General features: G+C 32.7%; 1 protein-coding gene across 1 annotated transcript; it reads right to left on the bottom strand.

The window, feature by feature from the left end:
* Nucleotides 1–8,886, bottom strand: LOC111703986 (uncharacterized). Its single transcript, XM_023476089.1, has 13 exons — nucleotides 8,805–8,886; nucleotides 8,576–8,632; nucleotides 7,882–7,950; nucleotides 6,869–6,918; nucleotides 5,808–5,848; nucleotides 5,471–5,572; nucleotides 5,123–5,239; nucleotides 4,378–4,505; nucleotides 3,966–4,000; nucleotides 3,648–3,722; nucleotides 2,212–2,320; nucleotides 760–852; nucleotides 1–697 (listed from the first exon to the last, which is right to left on the bottom strand). Exons 6-13 carry the CDS (start codon nucleotides 5,555–5,557, stop codon nucleotides 1–3), a joined length of 1,341 nt encoding a protein of 446 aa, XP_023331857.1. The 5' UTR covers nucleotides 5,558–5,572; nucleotides 5,808–5,848; nucleotides 6,869–6,918; nucleotides 7,882–7,950; nucleotides 8,576–8,632; nucleotides 8,805–8,886.
* Nucleotides 8,887–20,736: the final 11,850 nt, after the last annotated feature.

Below are 20,736 nucleotides of genomic sequence, written 5' to 3'. Positions count from 1 at the left end.
TTACAAATGTGATTGATCCTGGAAACTTGAAGGATCTCCAGTAACATTGTAATAATACAAGCAGGGAGCTGAACTTGATGCAGGGAAATATCCGGTATCAGTCCCAATCTGAACAATCAAGTAGAGTTGAACTATGTAGTATCGTTTACTTGCAATGAGAATAGAACTAAGGAGAGGAGGATAGGGTTTACTTACAATGGGAGTAGAACTAAGGAGAGGAGGATAGGGTTTACTTACAATGGGAGTAGAACTAAGGAGAGGAGGATAGGGTTTACTTACAATGGGAGTAGAACTAAGGAGAGGAGGATAGGGTTTACTTACAATGGGAGTAGAACTAAGGAGAGGAGGATAGGGTTTACTTACAATGNTAGGGTTAACAGTTAATATACCCATATACCTAGGGTTAACAGTTAATATACCCATATACCTAGGGTTAACAGTTAATATACCCATATACCTAGGGTTAACAGTTAATATACCCATATACCTAGGGTTGACAGTTAATATACCCATGTACCTAGGGTTAACAGTTAATATACCCATATACCTAGGGTTAACAGTTAATATACCCATGTACATAGGGTTAACAGTTAATATACCCATATACCTAAGACTAACAGTTAATTTATCCATATACCTAGGGTTAACAGTTGATATACCCATATACCTAGGGTTAAGAGTTAATATACCCATATACCTATAGTTAACATATACTGATACTCCACTATAATGATTATATTTATATATATATATACTCACCCAGTATTGGTTCTAACTCCACTATAATGATTATGAACCGCGTATCCAACATCAAACAGTGTAAATGTAACAACAAACACAAGACGGGCAATCCTAAACAAACTAAATTAAAGGGAATGTCGTTGGAATTTCAAGTGACCTTCTTTTTAAAAGAGTGACATGCCCGATTCATAACGGTACCCTTAATTTACCCGTTATTTGATAATTAATATGAAAATAATTGCGTTTTCTAGCTTGAAAGTGTTTATTTTTCAAACTTCCTCCATTGTTTCTGTAGAAATAAATCTTTCCAAGATAAGTCACAGTTGAAAAAACATAACAAATTCGAAATAAATTATTGATTTCTCATTCATTCTAGATAAGACTAAACTAAGGATACTGTTTTGGGTCAAAAATGTCTATTAATTTAGGGTTATTTAAAGTCCCAGAACATTTGAAGCTGAGGCAATTGCAAAATACACAATCTTTAGCCATATTTCTTAAATAAAAAACATTCATCTCAAATATTTTTGGTTCTCACTGTAGTTGCACATTTGCCATCTACAGATATTTGATGAGATAGAAAATATATTTTTAGTTTGAAAAAATGATAAAATAAGATATTTTTAAATTCTTTTTTTCGTTTAACAATTTAGTTTTTAGAAGAACTTTTTCTTTATCTCGAAAACGCAAACATCAAATACTATTTTAGACAATAATGTACTTATGAATCATATTACAACAAAAGAATTTATAGGTTGTAAATTTCTGTTATTTGAAGAAATATTTGTGTGAATTCCCATGCATGTTAAAGATTCCTTTCAATCGATGCCGTCATAGCAATTCAGAGAAAAATGTTAAGTCATAAAATGAGCAAATAATCTGTCCCAGACTAAACTTATGCAGGAAAGTATTGTTTGCTTAAACAATGCCTCAGCTAATTATGAAAAACTAAGTTAGAATTGTAATCGTAATTTAAAGAGACACTCCATTTTTAAATTTTCCAAATACTCCTTTTGAGGAAATTGTTTGGGAAATTAGAAAGTAGGAATTATTTTCATTTTTTTTTTAATGATCACTGATAAAAACTTAGTTTAACATTGTTCTACTTAAAGATTTTGATTATACTCAATGATCAATGATCGTAGAAATTGTTTTTTTTTTCTGAAATTTAAACATTTTTTTTTTTTGCACTGAGCAGTAAGGATGAGTCTGTAAGGACGACCTAAAGCTCTGTAAATACGATCAGCTAAAGCTTGAATTTATTCCAATCTGTTTTAATGTTTTGTCAAAGAAACAAGTGTACAGTTTCTTGCACGGAAGCATTGAGTAAAATAGAATCCTCTGAAGTCTTATTCTTTGTGGGGTACCCTGTATACCCTGTATGCTTATATTCCTAATTTTTTTATTTCCGTATTTTTTCTTTTAAGTAAGTGAACTATCCCTTTAATAAGTTCCAATGAAAGAATTTACCTGATTAACGGGTTTAATGATTGAGAAACTGCTTTGGACTTTCTTCTTCTTCCTTCAAACACAGCGCCATCTTCTTTCCAGTTCAGAACAAGGGTCGCCAGGTGAGCAGCTGATTTAAATATTTAAGTTAGGGTCCAGGGACCCGATTTGAATATGTACATTAGAGTCCAGGGACCAGATTTAAATATGTACAATAGAGTCCATGGCCCAGATTTGAATATGTATATTAGGGTCCAGGGACCAAATTTTAATGTGTACATTAGGCTCCAGGGCCCAGATTTAAATATGCACAATAGAGTCCAGGGACCAGATTTAAACATTTACATTAGAGTCCAGGGACCAGATTTAATATGTACAATAGATTCCATTTACCAGATTTAAATATGTACAATAGATTCCAGGGCCCAGATTTGAATATGTATATTAGGGTCCATGGGAACAGATTTAATAATGTACATTAAAGTCTAGTGACCAGGTTTAAATATGTACATTAAGGTCAAGGGACCGCATTTAAGTATATACATTAGGGTCCAGGGACCAGATTTAAAAATTTACGATAGGGTCCAGGTACCCGATTTAAATATTTACATACGGTCCAGGGACCAGGTTTTAATGGTGTACATTAGGCTCCAGGGCCCAGATTTAAATATTTACGATAGGGTCCAGGGACCAGATTTGAATATGTACATACGGGTCCAGGGCCCAGATTTAAATATTTACGATAGGGTCCAGGGCCCAAATTTAAATATTTACGATAGGGTCCAGGGCCCAGATTTAGATATTTACGATAGGGTCCAATGACCAGATTTAAATATTTACGATAGGGTCCAATGACCAGATTTAAATATGTACATTTTACAATGGGTTTAGGGTCCAGATTTTATAACGAGAAATAGTAAAACCTACTTTAATTCAATAGAAGTGTCTCAGTAGTTAAATTACTTCTAACTATCCCAAAAATGATAAAGATTTTTACAATTACTCATTACTTTTGAAACTAGAAACTAGCAGGGTCCAGTTTTAAACTGTACAAAAAAATATAAGTAGTTGGTGATATAAAAGTTTAAACCAATGGTCAAGCACTGTGATTTTAAGGTATCAGGCTTTTAAGCAAAAATCTATGAGAATTTTGCCAATTACTTCTTGAAAACCAAAGCTGACAACAAGAGCTTTACAGTTTTAAAATGTCCCTATAAAGGGCTACAAAAGAGCGGTAATATTAAAGCTCAAGGCGTTGCGAGACTTCAAAGTCGACACTATCTTAAAAAATTATATAAGCAGACTAAATCTATGTGCAAGACGTTGCGACCTAGTTGCAACCGACATTTAACATCGCCGCAGTTTCAACATTTGATGCATACGTTTCGAAACTGTCTGGATCTCCGTGAAATAAATAAAAATATTATTATCATTAAGAATATAATTATTAAACAAACCTATGAGTGCATAAACTCCAGCACTTGCACCTGCTAGGTAGGAGGTTGGAGATGGGAGAGATCCTCCAAGCGATCCTAAACATATACAATCCTGGCGATCCTAAAATTGCACAATCCTAGCGACATATACAATGGTAGGAGGTAAGAGAAGGGAGAGATCCTTTTAGCGATCCTAAAATTGTTCTTTTTTATTTGCTATTTAAAAACAAAAATATAAGGAACCCCTTCCAAAAAAGTTCAAACTCATAAGTCAAACAATACCAACACTGGAAAAGTAAAAGTATTTATAAAAACAGATAAAAGTTTGTTAAATCTTACCTAAGACGACTCCAGCAAAGTAAACCATAACAACTCTAAACATTTATAAGTTCTTCAAAACTCTTTTTTAGAACTTTTTCCTTTTCGTTCAAAACTTTAATTTTGAGTTTTCACAAAATTGGCATAATTATCATAACACAGGAAAAATTTAAAGGGACTGTAAGCGTAATTTAAGTAAACCTCCATGCAAAGAGAACAATGCCCGATTTACAACGGTACCCTTGAAACTTTTATGTGTTCTCCGAGTACAGACTACAGATATTATATGTAAACTTATTGACATCCGCTCGTATTCCGATGTGCACAAAGTTGAGTTTAGACTGTTCAGACCATCTGAACTAAGAACCTTATTCTTATCAAAACAAAGCATGAATACAGTGGTCCTTTAAAAGAATGGAAATAATTGTATAACCTGAGTGTCCCCCAGACCCCAGGCTGTGACATCTCTAAAGGAAGACCAACGACAAGCTGCATCAATGTATTAAACACAATATGTTCAAGGTTTACATGAACAAACTGATATGTTAGAAACCTCCACGCCTAAATAAACAAATCAATGAAGTAGAAATTAATAAGTAAATAGCTGAACTAGGTGTGCAAAGCTGAACTAGGTGTGCAAAGCTGAACTATGTGTGCAAAGCTGAACTAGGTGTGCAAAGCTGAACTATATGTGCAAAGCTGAACTAGGTGTGCAAAGCTGAACTAGGTGTGCAAAGCTGAACTAGGTGTGTAAAGCTGAACTGCAAAGCTGAACTAGGTGTGCAAAGCTGAACTAGGTGTGCAAAGCTGAACTGCAAAGCTGAACTACTGCTCTTTTTTATCCGGAAGTGCTTATCAAGCAATAACAAATCACGAAAGTCCGAAATAATTCAAACATGAAAAAGATTTTTTTTCAAGATTTTGTCACTACACTGCAGCAACTTTAATTCTTTTTAATCGAAAATTAGAGAATGCTTCAAAATGGCGAATTTAAGTGAAATTGGTTTGTATCATTGTACTGTACTGTACCGTACAGTACTGTACTATACCAGTCAACAATGCTGTGTTATGTGTATTGTGTAAGGTAGATTGGACTTTTTAAAATCATAAATTGAGTCTTACAGCCGTCTTCCTATTCCACAGTCCTGTGGCGCCCACAGGTATTTACTATGACTGACCTCAAATCGTTTGTTAGGATTATATATAAGATATGAGCAGGTTGCAGCCTGACCAACCAGTTTAGAATCTTCAACAATGTTTGCTATGTAACTGGCATGCCATACATAACAAATAACCTGAATATTAAGAATTATGTTTTTTATGATAACAAACAAGAACTAAAGGTTGTGGTCTGCAGCTGTAGGTCGATTGATAAATTAACAAACCCCTTGTAGTATAGGACACATGCACTGAATATACCTGTAAGAACAGAGAGAAAAACAAGAACTAGCGTTGGTGGTCTGTAGCTTGTAGGTTGGTTGATAAATTAACCAACCTACAGTATAGAGTACATTTACTTCATATACCTGTAATACAGAAAGGAAAACAAGAACTAGTGGTGGTGGTCTACAGCTGTAGGTTGGTTGATAAATTAACCATTGAACTACAGGCATCAGAGAGTTTGCATCCTGGTATTTCATGAATTATCAAATCATAATAGACAGGGGAATTAAATATGGTATAAACTTTACCTGTATCAAGGGGGGGGGGATAGTCTGATAGAAGTGAGAAGAGAAATGGAAATGCAAAGTTTTGGAAATTTTCTAAAATTTCTAGCTAAGGTTCTGTTTAATGAAGTTTTGTTATATTAACTTATCAAAATTTATAATTTCAACTTTTTTAAATGATCTGAAATAAATGTTCCTTCAGATGTTTATGATAGAATCTGGTCCACTCGCTGTATTCTAAATATATTAATTGTTATTTATTAATAAAATATAGAAAAATGTATAAATTTACATTTGGGAAGTTTCTGCTTGGGAAATTACACATTTGGGAACTTGCCCTTGGGAAAATGCCCTTGGGAAAGAACCTAACACCTAAATTTATATCAGAACGAACTATTCAAGTTTATGCATTTATTGAAAAATGTACATATTCAGTTGAAAAATTTAAACACATTCGTTTGAAAGTGGGAAATCTTTAGAGATTTCTTAAATTGGTTTCAGAAGTTAGATTATTGTAAATCTCCAGAGGGGGTTCTCGGCCCCCCTCTGCCCCCCCCCCCCCCCACCAGCTAATTCATATTTGGTTTATCCTTTGAAAATAAATTATTTATGTCAATGTAAATAAAAGAATTTAAATATTTCTCATCTTGCCAGAAAAAAAAACGTGACTATTTTTGCTGTATTTTAAAAATGTTTAAAAATCCTCAGAATTTTAATTTTATACTTCTAAACTTCTCTACTTCTAAACTTTAGCTTACAACTGTTTTTCATGCATATCAGAGATAAGGCTGATTTATGAACATTTAGTATAATATTATAACATTTAAAGCGCACTTGGTTTCATGACACAATACAAAAATTAAGATACTCTTATAGGTCATTTTAGCATTTTTGACAAGTAGACATTGATTGATTCAAACACTAAATTATTTGGAAAAATAGTCTTCAACCATCAATATCAAGAAAATGTCATTGAAAAAGAAAGCGTGTCCCGAAAAACCGCAATGGTAACCATAGTCTTAATTTTAACGATTTTGATATCTTTTAAACATTTCTATTCTCGTAGCCAATTTTAATTGAGTTTGAAACTTTGAAGTTTTGGAATTCCTCTGATGCAAAATATTTTTTTTCTAAAGAAAAAAATAGTCATAAATCATAACTCAATAATATATTCCAAAACTTCAATTTTGATTAAAATCAAAACTCTTGTCCTATTAAATGAAAAAAATAAAAATTTTACCATTAATGATATTTTACCTATTCTTCCATTTTTGTTCAAATCCTCTTTCTTAAGTTGACTCACTGCTCTGAAATCAGAAAGGTAGAGAACAAAAAATAAAACAAGATTCAGCTTTGCAACCAACTAGTACAAGATTCAGCTTTGCAACCAAAAATGTGAAAAATTACTTTTTTCCACCAAAAAATCAAGTTTCAACTTTGCAACCAACTAGTACAAGATTCAGGTTTGCAACCAACTAGTACTCTTGTATAGTTGGTTGCAAAGCTGAATCTTGTACTGGTACAACCAACTAGTACAAGATTCATGTTTGCAACCAGATACTTCAAGATTCAGCTTTGCAACCAAAAATGTGAAAAATTACTTTTTTCTACCAAAAAATTAAGTTTCAGCTTTGCAACCATGACTATGTCAAGAATCAACTTTGCAACCAATCAACAAGATTCAGCTTTGCAACCAACTAGAACATGAATCAGATTTGCAACCAGCTGGAACATGAATTTGTTTTGCAACCAACTAAAAAGATTCAGCTTTGCAACCAACTAAACCAAGATTCATCTTTGCAACCAACTTAACAAGAAACCGTTTTGCAACCAACTAGCACAAGATTCAGCTTTGCAACCAAATAGAACAAGATTCAGCTTTGCCACCAAGCTTGCAATCAACTCTTTCTATCTTGCTATACCTGACTAGATGAGATCTAGGAATACTATAGTCTATCTCTAGTTCCTATACCTGACTAGATGAGATCTAGGAATTCCATATTCTATCTCTAGTTCCATACCTGACTAGATGAGATCTAGGAATACCATATTCTATCTCTAGTTCCTATACCTGACTAGATGAGATCTAGGAATACCATATTCTATCTCTAGTTCCATACCTGACTAGATGAGATCTAGGAATACTATAGTCTATCTCTAGTTCCTATACCTGACTAGATGAGATCTAGGAATTCCATATTCTATCTCTAGTTCCTATACCTGACTAGATGAGATCTAGGAATACCATATTCTATCTCTAGTTCCTATACCTGACAAGATGAGATCTAGGAATACCATATTCTATCTCCAGCTCAACACTCTTCTTTCCCAGGATATATCTAAACAAACAGAGGCTTAAACTTTTGGTTTGGTTAGGGTTCGCCACATCAATTGAACTCGTCATCTACAGTGTAAACTTCTAAATTCAAGGTTTAAATCCAGTCCAGTGAGAAATTTACCTAAAGTTAATTAAGAAATGTAAGAAAGGGGGGGGGGGCTTTGACAGACGACTTTAGTTAAGTTGTCTGAGCACACTAAGCGCGTTATGCAGATTTTAGATACAACAGTTTTTGTCTCAGAATTGAAGGATTTCTTAAGATAAAAAATACAAAAAGTAAATGATTTGCCATATTAGTTTAAATATGGGTAGTAGCAAGAAAAAATGCCTTCCAGATCCAGCTAATCATGAGAGACAATAACTTTCCTGATTGCAAAGACATCTAAAGATGACTTCTACTTCACACTACTTCACACTACTTTCACGCAAAAATCAGTATGAAGTTTGCTAACTACATCTTAAATACAGGGTTTTATAGTTCCAATGTATGCCTGTCTAGGGCTACAAAAAAGTGAGTTAGTGAGGTAAAATCAAAGTCAACCCAGTCTTGAAAATTGATGGAACTGTTTTAGATTTATTGAACTGTCCTTGGTCTTTCAACTAGGTTAAATATGATGAGAACTTACTCTTCCAGAACTTCTATCTTTATTGATCTATCCTTCGGCTGCAGCAGGGGATCCTTTCTTCACAATTTTATTCAATTTTATTTGAAAAAAAGGTAAAAAAAAAATTTCAATTGAATCAATTTTCTAAAGTATTTTTAATTTTTACGAGTATGTACATGATTTATTCTATTTTTGGAAAAAAATAAAGTTGCAAGAATAACTCCTTGTGGAACTTCAAAAACTTGAATTCCTTGATTTGAAGGATAGTCTGGGTGTAGACAGGGATAAGCGTGGTACACTCAGGGCTGAAGTGACTGATACTCGCTTCTCCTGGGCCTAATATATTTATACTATAATTCCATCGGCTAAAACCTCCTCAGCTTGTATATCTTATTTAAAAAGGCAGATTTAAGTTCAGCGTCTGCTTACATTCAGTGCACAATAAACTGCATAAAGCTGCATGATATTCTTAAGGAAGTGTTTAGGTTTAAGTTATTTGGGTCCTTTGACAATATATCATAAAACTGTATGTTCATAAACTGCCTTTGTAAATCAAAAATACTTTTGTGTTTGGCTTGTTGAAATACAGTGTATACAATTTTAAAATAAAAAAGAAATATAGGATAGAAAAAATTTTATTTCTATATATTCTGAACTCTTTTGTACTACTACTCTGCATGGTTAGTGCAATAGATAAAGAAAAAGATTGCTTTGCAAAATATAATTATGTGAACAAAATCACCCCCATTAAAAAAGATATATCTACTGACTCTGATATTATTCGCACAGCTATTTGACAAAAATCTTAACTTTGAATACTGAAAAAAATGAATAATTTGTTAATTTTACAGCAAAAATTCTGTTTTATTTCAAAGAAGAAGTAGCACTTTTCAGGCTTAATGTGTAGAAACAAATATCTCCCTGACACTCCCTAGCTATGACTAAGAAGGAGAAAAGACTCTGTATACAAATTTGGATTTTTTGCTTTTATCCAATAAACGTCAAAACGGCTGATGCGATTGGACCAAAATTTTGTATGACAAACCACATAACCCCAGGCAAGGTTTATAGACCGCCAATATTAAACATTTGATCGAAAAAAAACGTCGAAATTATTTTTTTTTAAATGCGCCAAATTGTTCTAAATAGAATAATCCGCGAAAATTAGAGAATGCTTCAAAATGGCGAATTTTTCTACTCCCCTGTAATCCCTAGGAATAGAATAGTTTACTACTCCCCTGTAATCCCTAGGAATAGAATATATACGAAATGTTCCCCATTTAATAAAAAATAAAACACAAAAACGTATTTGTTGATTGCAAAATTCATGCACTTTATAAATAAGGAAATTAAGAATTTTAGTTTTGTTAGCTGACAAAAAAAAGATTCAACTATGGTTTAATTTATCATTAGACATTTACCTAAGTGTAATACATCTATCAAATAACGATGATGCTTCCAGAGAGGAAAAAATTTAATCTCTTTACAATTCGATAATTTTTGGACAGGTTCTGAACCATATTTTCAGGATAAAGTTTTTTTTTTAATTTATTGCTTTTCAAGCACTGTTTTTTCTTCTATTTTTTGTATAGAGTTTCTTTCGAACGACAGAGTTAATTCTCTAATAAGAGGACTGTTCAGAGTTAATTCTCTAATTAGAGGACTGTTCAGAGTTAATTCTCTTATTAGAGGATTGTTCAGAGTTAATTCTCTAATTAGAGTACTGTTCAGAGTTAATTCTCTAATTAGAGTACTGTTCAGAGTTAATTCTCTTATTAGAGGACTGTTCAGAGTTAATTCTCTAATTAGAGGACTGTTCAGAGTTAATTCTATAATTAGGGGACTGTTCAGAGTTAATTCTCTAATTAGAGGACTTTTCAGAGTTAATTCTCTTATTAGAGGATTGTTCAAAGTTAATTCTCTAATTAGAGTACTGTTCAAAGTTAACTATCTAATTAAAGGACTTTTCAGAGTTAACTATCTAATTAAAGGACTAATCAGAGTTAATTATATAATTAGAGGACTGTTCAGAGTTAACTATCTAATTAGAGGACTATTTAGAGTTAATTCTCTTATTAGAGGACTGTTCAGAGTTAATTCTCTAATTAGAGTACTGTTCAGAGTTAATTATCTAATAAGAGGACTGTTCAGAGTTAATTCTCTTATTAGAGGATTGTTCAGAGTTAATTCTCTTATTAGAGGACTGTTCAGAGTTAATTATCTAATAAGAGGACTGTTCAGAGTTAATTCTCTTATTAGAGGCCTGTTCAGATTTAATTCTCTTATTAGAGGACTGTTCAGAGTTAATTCTCTTATTAGAGGACTATTCAGAGTTAATTCTCTTATTAGAGGACTGTTCAGAGTTAATTCTCTTATTAGAGGACTATTCAGAGTTAATTCTCTTATTAGAGGACTATTCAGAGTTAATTCTCTTATTAGAGGACTGTTCAGAGTTAGTTTTTGAATAAGAATATTTCAAATAATCAATCAATTAATCTACACGAAATAATCACGTATTCGTCTTAATAAAACAATTAAGCAAACAACTAAGAAATATATTAGTGAATCAAAACACTGTATCTAGGTTAGTGTTAAATACTTTAGAATTGGTGAGATAATGAAGAAACTGGGCCAAACCAAATATAGCGGAATCCAGGGTACTTTCTCTCTCAGGGGGCTCCTTTCACATAATATACACATAAACAACAAAACTTCTTTATACTACTTTTAAATATGCGCCAGAAATTTAACTTTTAGTGACAGGTTCCTCAGCATTTTACCTTTTATTATGGGCACATCAAAATTTTAACTTGTTTTATGGGTACACCAGAATTTTAACTTGTTTTGTGGGTACACCCTAATTTTTACCTTTTTATCACACCTGAATTTTTACCTTTTTTATGGGCACTACAGAACTTTAACTTTTTTATGGGCACACAAGAATTTTAACTTTTTATGGGTGCACCAGAAAGTTTAACTTTTTATCATGTGAACGAACCAGTAGTTTAACTTTAACATGTGAACCAGAAGTTTAACTTTAAACATGTGAACCAGAAGTTTAACTTTTAACATATAAACCAGAAGTTTAACTTTAAACATGTGAACCATAAGTTTAACTTTTAACATGTGAACCAGAAGTTTAACTTTAAACATGTGAACCATAAGTTTAACATTTAACATGTGAACCAGAAGTTTAACTTTAAATATGTGAACCATAAGTTTAACTTTTAATATATGAACCAGAAGTTTAACTTTTAACATATGAACCAGAAGTTTAACTTTTAACATTTTAGCTTGTTAACATGTGAACCAGAAGTTTAACTTTTAACATGTGAACCAGAAGTTTAGCTTGTTAACATGTGAACCAGAAGTTTAACTTTTAACATGTGAACCAGAATTTAACTTTTTCCTAAGGGCGTCCGAATTTAAAGTTTGAAAAAAAAAACATTTAATTTATAACTCCAACCATCCTCAGCCATATTACTTCAAAGAGGGAAAATGTAGAATTAGAATTTAACAATTACCAGAGAATTTTTTTCTTTAATAAATTAAATATTTTTGTTTTGTTTTGTTTGATTAAACAATAAAAATTAACAATTCCTAATCCAAACATTTAATCCTCTAGATAAAGGAGGATTATAATCATCAAGGAAAAACTTAAATTATATTTTTTCTATAGAATTGACATAGAAAGGGAGTTTACATAAAATTGTAAATGGGGTATGATTATGATAATTAAATGTCGATCTTATTGTAAAACTTGTGAAAACAACCTTTTTCATAATAAAAACAATTTAGTTTTTGCGCTTTTTACAAAAATCATAGAATTGACAAAAAAAGTAAAAGTTATTTTTCTTGACCCTCGATTTTTAGGATTTAGGATTTACAGCGGCTTAAAAGTATAAAAGCTTTGTCTGATCAAGTATGAATTAGATATCCATCTTTAAAATTAAAAAAAAACTAATTATACTTAATTGGGGTTCTCTACAAAAATGGTTCGCGCATTTCTACTGAAGTAAAACAATGAAGGGACTTTCAGAATTAAAGACAGATAGAAAAACCACATATTAGCTTTCACATTTTTATTCAGATAAATATTATAATTAGGTTCTGCTGTGAATCAGCTATGCCCCACAGAAATCGAGGCTCACTTGAAATTATGCTTACAGTCCCTTTAAGAAGTTTTGGTCGTGAACATGTTTATTAATTATTGTGAAATTTTCTTCTTATCTTTTAATACTCACCAGTCACTAGTCGCCACAATATGTAAATTTGGATTCAATCAAATATTTAAACATTCAATTTACTAATACAGGGTGTTTTTTAGGTGTCTTTTCGTTAAGAGATAGATAAAAATCCACCAAAAAGATAACAATCTTTTAGAACTTCTTCAAAATTATACATTTGCGCAACTATTTTAAAGGGAGTGTTCGCGAAAAATGAAAGGGGGTATAGGCTTAATGCGAAAAAAAGCGCTTTTGATAGCTACTAATCTTACTTCTATCTGTTGCGTCTATAAGGAGAAAATTGTTAAAGACTTCTCACACCGAATAACTTAGCGCTCATACAAGATTTACCGACATAGGGTCAAACGACCCAGGGTCAAACGACAAAGGGTCAAACGACAAAGGGTCAAACGACAAAGGGTCAAAAGTGCGACAAAGGGTCAAACGACAAAAGGTCAAAATGATAAAAATCATAGGAAACTCGCAATTTTAATCACAAAAATCCGCCAAACTTTTTTGAAGATTTAAAACTTTAGTCTGATTCTGGCTTCCATAATGGTCGGGTTGGCAACATTTATTGCTATTGGCCCCACAGGAAAAATATGTATTGGCTCAATTTTCTTTGACCAGTTTCGCCAATACATATTTTTCCTGTGAGGCCCTACTACAGAAACCAAACAGCTCTACTAAATGAAGTACTTCGTCTGCAAAGCATGTATAATCATATGGTAGGGCGAACCGCGTCAGTTGTCTCTCCCTTCTATTCCTTGCTCCCTGGGGTTAACATACAGAGAAGAATATCTATTTCATCACAAGGGTTTGCAATGTTACGTATTTTTTCTATTTCATACCAAATGTGATTCTTTTGATATTTTAAAGTTTAAATCAAAATACAATTTATGGAGCTGAGGATATATTAGTATATAGTACGGAGCTGAGGTAAAAACATTTTGAGGCTAAAGTGGTCGCTTTGTTGTTTTTTGTGTGGCGAAATTGGTTGCTTTGATATTTATATGTAGCTTTGAGGCCCCTTGATGTTTATTTGTGGCTAAATTGGTCGTTTCGGTGTTTTGTTGGCCAAATATGTCAGGTTAATTAATGTTTACCTCCTCTGTCCCCCCGGTGAGCTCGGCGAACAACCTCTCCCAGGCCTCGTCGTCTGCATCCATACAGGCGGCGGAGTATCCCGAGTTGGAGGAATGCAACGGGACTCCAACCATACTTCACGATCAATCTGACTGAGATCAAGCAAACTCTGAAAGTTATTCATCAAATAATTAGACAGCCTCGACGTTCAGGTGTAGCGCTATATTGGCCTTTGATTTACCTCACCAACATACTGATACTTTGTTGCAGCCTTAGGCATATACATTTTTAAATTGCAACGGGATTTTTTCTAGCTTAAGTTTAAAAATGATTAACTGGCAAAATACTGCTCGATTTTTTCGTGAGAGCGCTTACATCTTGATACGCAGTGCTATATCTGTTGATATAAAGTAGGGTCAACAATTAACTATAAACAGTAATGTCTGTAAAAAAAAGGTTTGGTTAATTCTTACTTTGCCATGAAACTAAAACACTTTTCCACTCGTTTGATATCAATTAAATGGATGTAGCAACATTTTGTTCATATTTTCTGTAGAAATCCACATGAAAATTTCTAGAAACCAGGTAACCACAGTCGTTTTTCTTATAAAATTTTAAAGCTGATGTGAGTAGTTACTTTATAAAATATGAGTGTTCACAGGACATTTAACCTAATTATTTTAGATATTTTGTCCATCTTTCTGCAATTATTAATTATCTTAATTTAGTGTTGCTAATATATATATCTGCAATCCTTCGTACATTTCGAAAATATTTCGCAGAAATTTACTGTTTTTATTGGCGGATTTCCGAATTTAGACAATTTAAAACAAAATTTAAATGGCTACTATTAGCCTTCCACAAAAAATATTGAGCCTAAGCGGTTCAGTCATTTTGACATTGATTGGATACAAACCAAGAAACTGACATGACAAGAAAGGTAGCATCTAGAATATCGAAACCAATCCCTTTCATACGTAACCCAGGGGCGGAATAAAGGGGGGTGGGCCTGGGCCCACGGGCCCCACCCTGAGCTCCTGGGGCCCCCTTAGTAAATTTATGATATGTAATAAAAGCATCAAAGGAATAAAGACACAACGAAAATAGAATTGACCTGATATACTAGAATATACTAGAATATACTAGAATATACTAGAATATACTAGAATATACTAGAATATACTAAGAATATACTAGAATATACTAGAATATACTAGAATATACTAGAATATACTAGAATATACTAGAATATACTAGAATATACTAGAATATACTCGCTATACTAGAATATACTAGAATATACCCGCTATAATTGTTTTCTCATCTTATTATTTATACTAATATGCGTGTAAAATTACAGACTTTATATAACCTAAGAATCGTCATATTTAAAGATTTTCAGGTCGTCTTTACAGTCTCATCCTTTGTGGGTAACTCTTTAAAAAAAAGACTGTATCACTTTCAGCTTATTTTCGTAATTAACTTTATGTTCACTGTTTACAAACTGTTTCTGTATATCTGAGAATTGTGAATTGTGAAATTGTGAAGTGTTTGTTTTACAATAAAAGTGTTACCCCTGATTTGATCGAATTCTCCCAAAAATAAAGAAGTTTTATTCAATTGCATCCATTTATATGTTACAGCTCAGAGCAGTTTGATGGTGTAGATATTGCTTCAAATTGATTATGAATAATATTGTTCTTTAATATTTCATTTTATTTATTTCATGCTTATTATCGATACATGAACTGTAAAGATATCTTATCTGCAGTTTAATTTAATGAGTCATTGAATTTTCGAGATTTATAATAAATAAGAATATGAACTTTGTTTATATAAAATATCGGTGATTTACTAAAAATAAATTAAGGTCTAAGTAACTTTACCAATATAAGTTTCTATGGTAAACCAGTTTTAAAATTATTTCTTCCAACTTAAAAGAATTTATCTTAGTAGAAATTTTGAAATATGAAATAGATGCAAACATTTTATTTGTAAAATTATTAAACAAGGTTAAAGTCAACAAACAAAAAAATATGTTTCCATGGTAATTTTTTTTGAGTTAAATTTGTAAATCATTCGCCAATGCAGAAAACAAAAAGGAGTTACGAAAAAAAAGACCAAAATATAAACTCTCGGCAGTTCTTGAAGTAAGCACCACGAAAAAAAGCAAATTCACAAATTGATTAAAACTTGTAAAATAATATATGTATATATATATATTCCTGAACCCAGACAGTTCTGAACTAAAGAATCCTGATATGAGTAAACGAGCAGTAAAGATAACACTCCAAACACGGGATTATTATTCTCCACACTTTTTTTATAGAAACGTTGATTTAAGTTTTACGTTTTTTTCTATTGCAAAATGCAGTTAGTTCTAAGACTCCCTCTCTAAAAAGTGTGCAATATGGCTGCAGCGTGCAACAACCAACAGCAACAACCATGTATTCTGTCTTAGCCGCACAAAAAACACTTGTTCAGAAGCAGAAAGGATCAGTAGCAGAAACAGAAGGGATCAGGAGTAAAAACAGGAAGGTTCAAGAGGATTTAGGACTAGGAAGCAGGAGGTATCGAGAGTAGGAGAGTAGGAGGGCACAGGAGTAGGAAACAGGAGAGTATAGAGGAGGAAACAGGAGGGGTCTGGAGTAGAAAATATAAGGGGTTGATGGCAAGAAACAGGAGAGTAAAGGGATGGAAACAAGAGGGTTTCAAAGTAAGAAATAGGAGAGTTCTGGAGTAGAAAAAGGGCCGGGAGGGTTCTGAAATAGAAAAAGTAGGGTTCAGAAGTAGAAAACAGCAGGATTCAGGAGAAGAAAACAAGAGGGTTCTGAAGTGGGAAACAGGAGGTTTCAGGTTTAAAAAACAGGAGGGTTTAGGAGTAGCCAACATGTCAGTTCGGGAGTCGAACAAAAATGTAAGTATCCCCACGATATTGATTTCCTGCTGTTTAATGCTATACTTCCCCACTAGGCAGAGACCTGCTTTATATCTAATACAGATTGTAGGGCGTCCCTGTAAACAGGAAAATAAAAACAAACATTTTCTTGTCCAGGAAACCCTGTTGTTAAGAGTGTGCTACCGGAAACCCTGTTGTTGAGAGTGTGCTACCGGAAACCCTGTTGTTGAGAGTGTGCTACCGGAAACCCTGTTGTTGAGAGTGTGGTACCGGAAACCCTGATGTTGAGAGTGTGCTACCGGAAACCCTGTTGTTAAGAGTGTGGTACCGGAAACCCTGTTGTAGAGAGTGTGCAACCGGAAACCCTATTGTTGAGAATGCGGTACCGGAAACCCTGTTGTTGAGAGTGTGGTACCGGAAACCCTGTTGTTGAGAGTGTGGTACCGGAAACCCTGTTGTTGAGAGTGTGGTACCGGAAACCCTGTTGTTGAGAGTGTGGTACAGGAAACCCTGTTGTTGAGAGTGTGGTACAGGAAACCCTGTTGTTGAGAGTGTGGTACATGGAAACCCTGTTGTTGAGAGTGTGGTACCGGAAAAACTGATCTCAAAGAAATGAAGTGCTTTGAAGGAAATAAAACAGAACATGGAAAGTTCGAGAAAAAGAAAATTGCACAAAGTACTTCGTTCGTACTTAGGGCCATGTAATATCTACTACCGATGCTGTGAACTCTTTAACTGTACAGGGGGACCCAGAAAACTGTGGAATAGTGAGGACTGTTTGATTACAGTTATGATTTAAAGTAGTCCAATGACCTTAAACACAGAAATTCTGCATTTTGCAGTGTACACTAAACCAATTTACTTAATAACCTGTGTACAGTGGTCACCAGAAAGCGGTGGAATTGTTGGCATATCTTTTTCTTTCTTTTAATTAAGAAATATCGCTTAAACTTTGTGATTTGTAAATTTGAATTCAGAAAACTGATCTTTGTCTAATAAGGTTGAAGACACATATATAAGAAATAAACCAGAGATCAGAACTTTAGATTATCTTGAAAACTTGATCTCGATATCCAGTGAAGGCACTTTTACAAATAAGGATCAACGGGATATCGAAGAGGAATTAGATTAATCCGCAGATCTGCATTGCTTGATCCAAAGATTAACTCAAAAGTTCTGATTTCAGTTCAAATTACAATTTTTTTATGACATTTCTAAATCAAAAAAGAGAGAGAGAGGATTCGCGACGTTTTAATAGTAATTCCGGTTACTAGCGTTTGAACGAAGCGAAATATAATTAGAGCCTAATGTAGAGAAATAGGGAGGTATAGAGATACATACAAATCAAATCAAATCAAATCAAATCAAATCAAATCAAATCAAATCAAATCAAATCAAATCAAATCAAATCAAATCAAATCAAATCAAATCAAAGAAAATCAAAGTGTTGGGGAAGGCTTCCATGGCTCTATTTCTCAGACTGGAGTTTCAAGTCCTGAGTGAGTAATGAGACTTCATAGATGACAGTTCAGTATTAAATCAGACTTTTTTCTGACATTTGTGGTTTCTTTCCAGTTCCTGGCTTTTATTTGCCAAATCACATCAAGAAGGCTGAAGTGAAAACCAGAAAACTCTAACATAGAATTACGAATTTTATCATGAACTTTAAAAAGTCGGATGAGCTTAAGATATCACTTGTGAAACAGACCAATTTCACTATTTTAGTGATTTAAAAAGAGTCTAGTGAAATTATTTGCTTTGTAAGCAACACCAAATATACTTAAGTATTGCTATAATGTCGTCATTTAAGGTACAAGAAAAATGAAAGGGGGTATAGGCTGAAACCTAAGCATTTTGGGAGTTGATTGAGACCCATTAGAGTTCTATCTGATGTTCCTGTCTCGAGAAATTGATATAAAACTGTGTCAAATTTATACGAAATTCTATATATATAAAATCTGAGAACAACGATATCCCAGAGGTATTTATTATATTATGAATTGTATCTATTAAAAATGAAAAATTATTAAATTCAAATAATATTAGGAGCAAACCTAAGTTTATTAGGCTCCTCTGGGATATCGTTGTTTTCCGATTGGTTGTGTATTTGCTGAATATGATCCGTTTAAACCTACTATTTTACTACACAATTTTATCTATATAGCTTTTTTTTTATAAATTTGACACAGCTTTATACTAATTTCTCGAGACAGGGCCATCGGATAGAACTCTTATGGATCTCAATCAACTCCTAAAATGCTCAGGTTTCAGCCTATACCAGCTTTCATTTTCAGATTTGATAGATGGTGAAATTTTCGAATACGACAAACGTAATTTTAAGCGACCTTCCCATTAGAAGAGAGTGGAATGTCCGGTTCACAACGGTTCCCTTTAAACGCTTTGACTGATCATGATTGAATGAGATATCAAGGATTTTACTTTGAACCATGCCTATTTTCCATCATGGTTACATTTTCTTGCAGACTTGTAGCTTAACAAATATATATGAAATTGTCAAAGAAGAACAATCACGATATCTTTCACATTATTATTAAGATAAAGACTGAAAGGGTACTGCTGTGAATCGTAAACAATCTAACAACTATTATAATATATTTGGCGTATTTTGTGAATTTTGATCCGTATGAGAACTTTCCAGTTTAACAGTTGTATTGCGGTGAGTATGCGAGTATAAACTGTTGAGGATTTTCAGAATAATAATATAAACATTCAAGTTTCCCTCCCCCACCTCCCTTGTCAATCATTCCAAAACTAAAGTGTTTCAGTTTATCCGTCAAGACGTAATATTATGTACAACTACTTTACAGGAAATTTACGGGAATTTTACTTTACTATGGGTTCCCAAGACCAATTTAGCCTACAAAACATAATTCGCTGAGCAGTTTGTTATTTTACATAACTGACGTTAAGTAATTTAACCTCCCTTTGTATCAAAGGGAGGTTATTTTACATAACTGACGTTAAGTAATTTAACCTCCCTTTGTATCAAAGGCCAGTAATGTTGGTTAAAAAGCGGTAAAATAAAATTGCTCAGAGAAAATATACAATTTTGTCGAACATGAAAATATACAATTTTGTCGAACAAAAATATACAATTTTGTCGAACATGAAAATATACAATTTTGTCGAACAAAAAAATATACAATTTTGTCGAACATGAAAATATACAATTTTGTCGAACAAAAAAATATACAATTTTGTCGAACATGAAATTAACTTTAATTTTCCATTACTTTTGGATTTAAGATAAAATGTATTTATAGGTAAGTGATTCTTATCGAGGTACTGTCAAGTGACATGTCGATTCACAACAATACATAAGAGACATTTTATCAGATGGATTATGATGACGATATCGGGGTTTCTCTGTCTTAAAATATTAATACTCAAAATATCTTTTCTTTCATCAACTGCATAGTACATATGTCCGTAAGTTAAAAGACAACAGCAGTCAAAATAATGAATGTTACGATTAAAAACAAGGAAAAATGTCCTTGAACTCGGACCTTTCTATATATTATAATATAAAATAAAGCAAATTTTTAGTAATACAAATGACCAGTTTAATTAAAAAACACTCCAAAAATATCCTAAAATTTCCTAAAAACAAATTTGACCAACTAAACATAACACTTAAAATCGTATCCAAACTAATATTTTGATGTAGAAAAATTTATTGTACGCGTAAAAGAAATGTTTTAAAATCATCTATTTCTTAAACAGCCTTTTACCACAATATCGGCTGTATTTAAAACTAAATATTCTACAATTTTTATATATTTACATGTTTGTACTCATTAAATATACTAAGGCGACATTAAAAATAATTTTATATCATATGATACTGTACTGTCCAAAATTTGTAATTAATTCAAAATTTGATATTTGATAATTTCACACAAAATTCGATATTTCAAACAGAAAATATAAGATCTTTTTAAAATTTACAA

The sequence above is a fragment of the Eurytemora carolleeae genome, unplaced genomic scaffold (assembly GCF_000591075.1).
Source record: "Eurytemora carolleeae unplaced genomic scaffold, Eaff_2.0 scaffold419, whole genome shotgun sequence".
Classification (NCBI taxonomy): domain Eukaryota; kingdom Metazoa; phylum Arthropoda; class Copepoda; order Calanoida; family Temoridae; genus Eurytemora; species Eurytemora carolleeae.
This window is presented reverse-complemented; position numbering and strand designations above follow the sequence as displayed.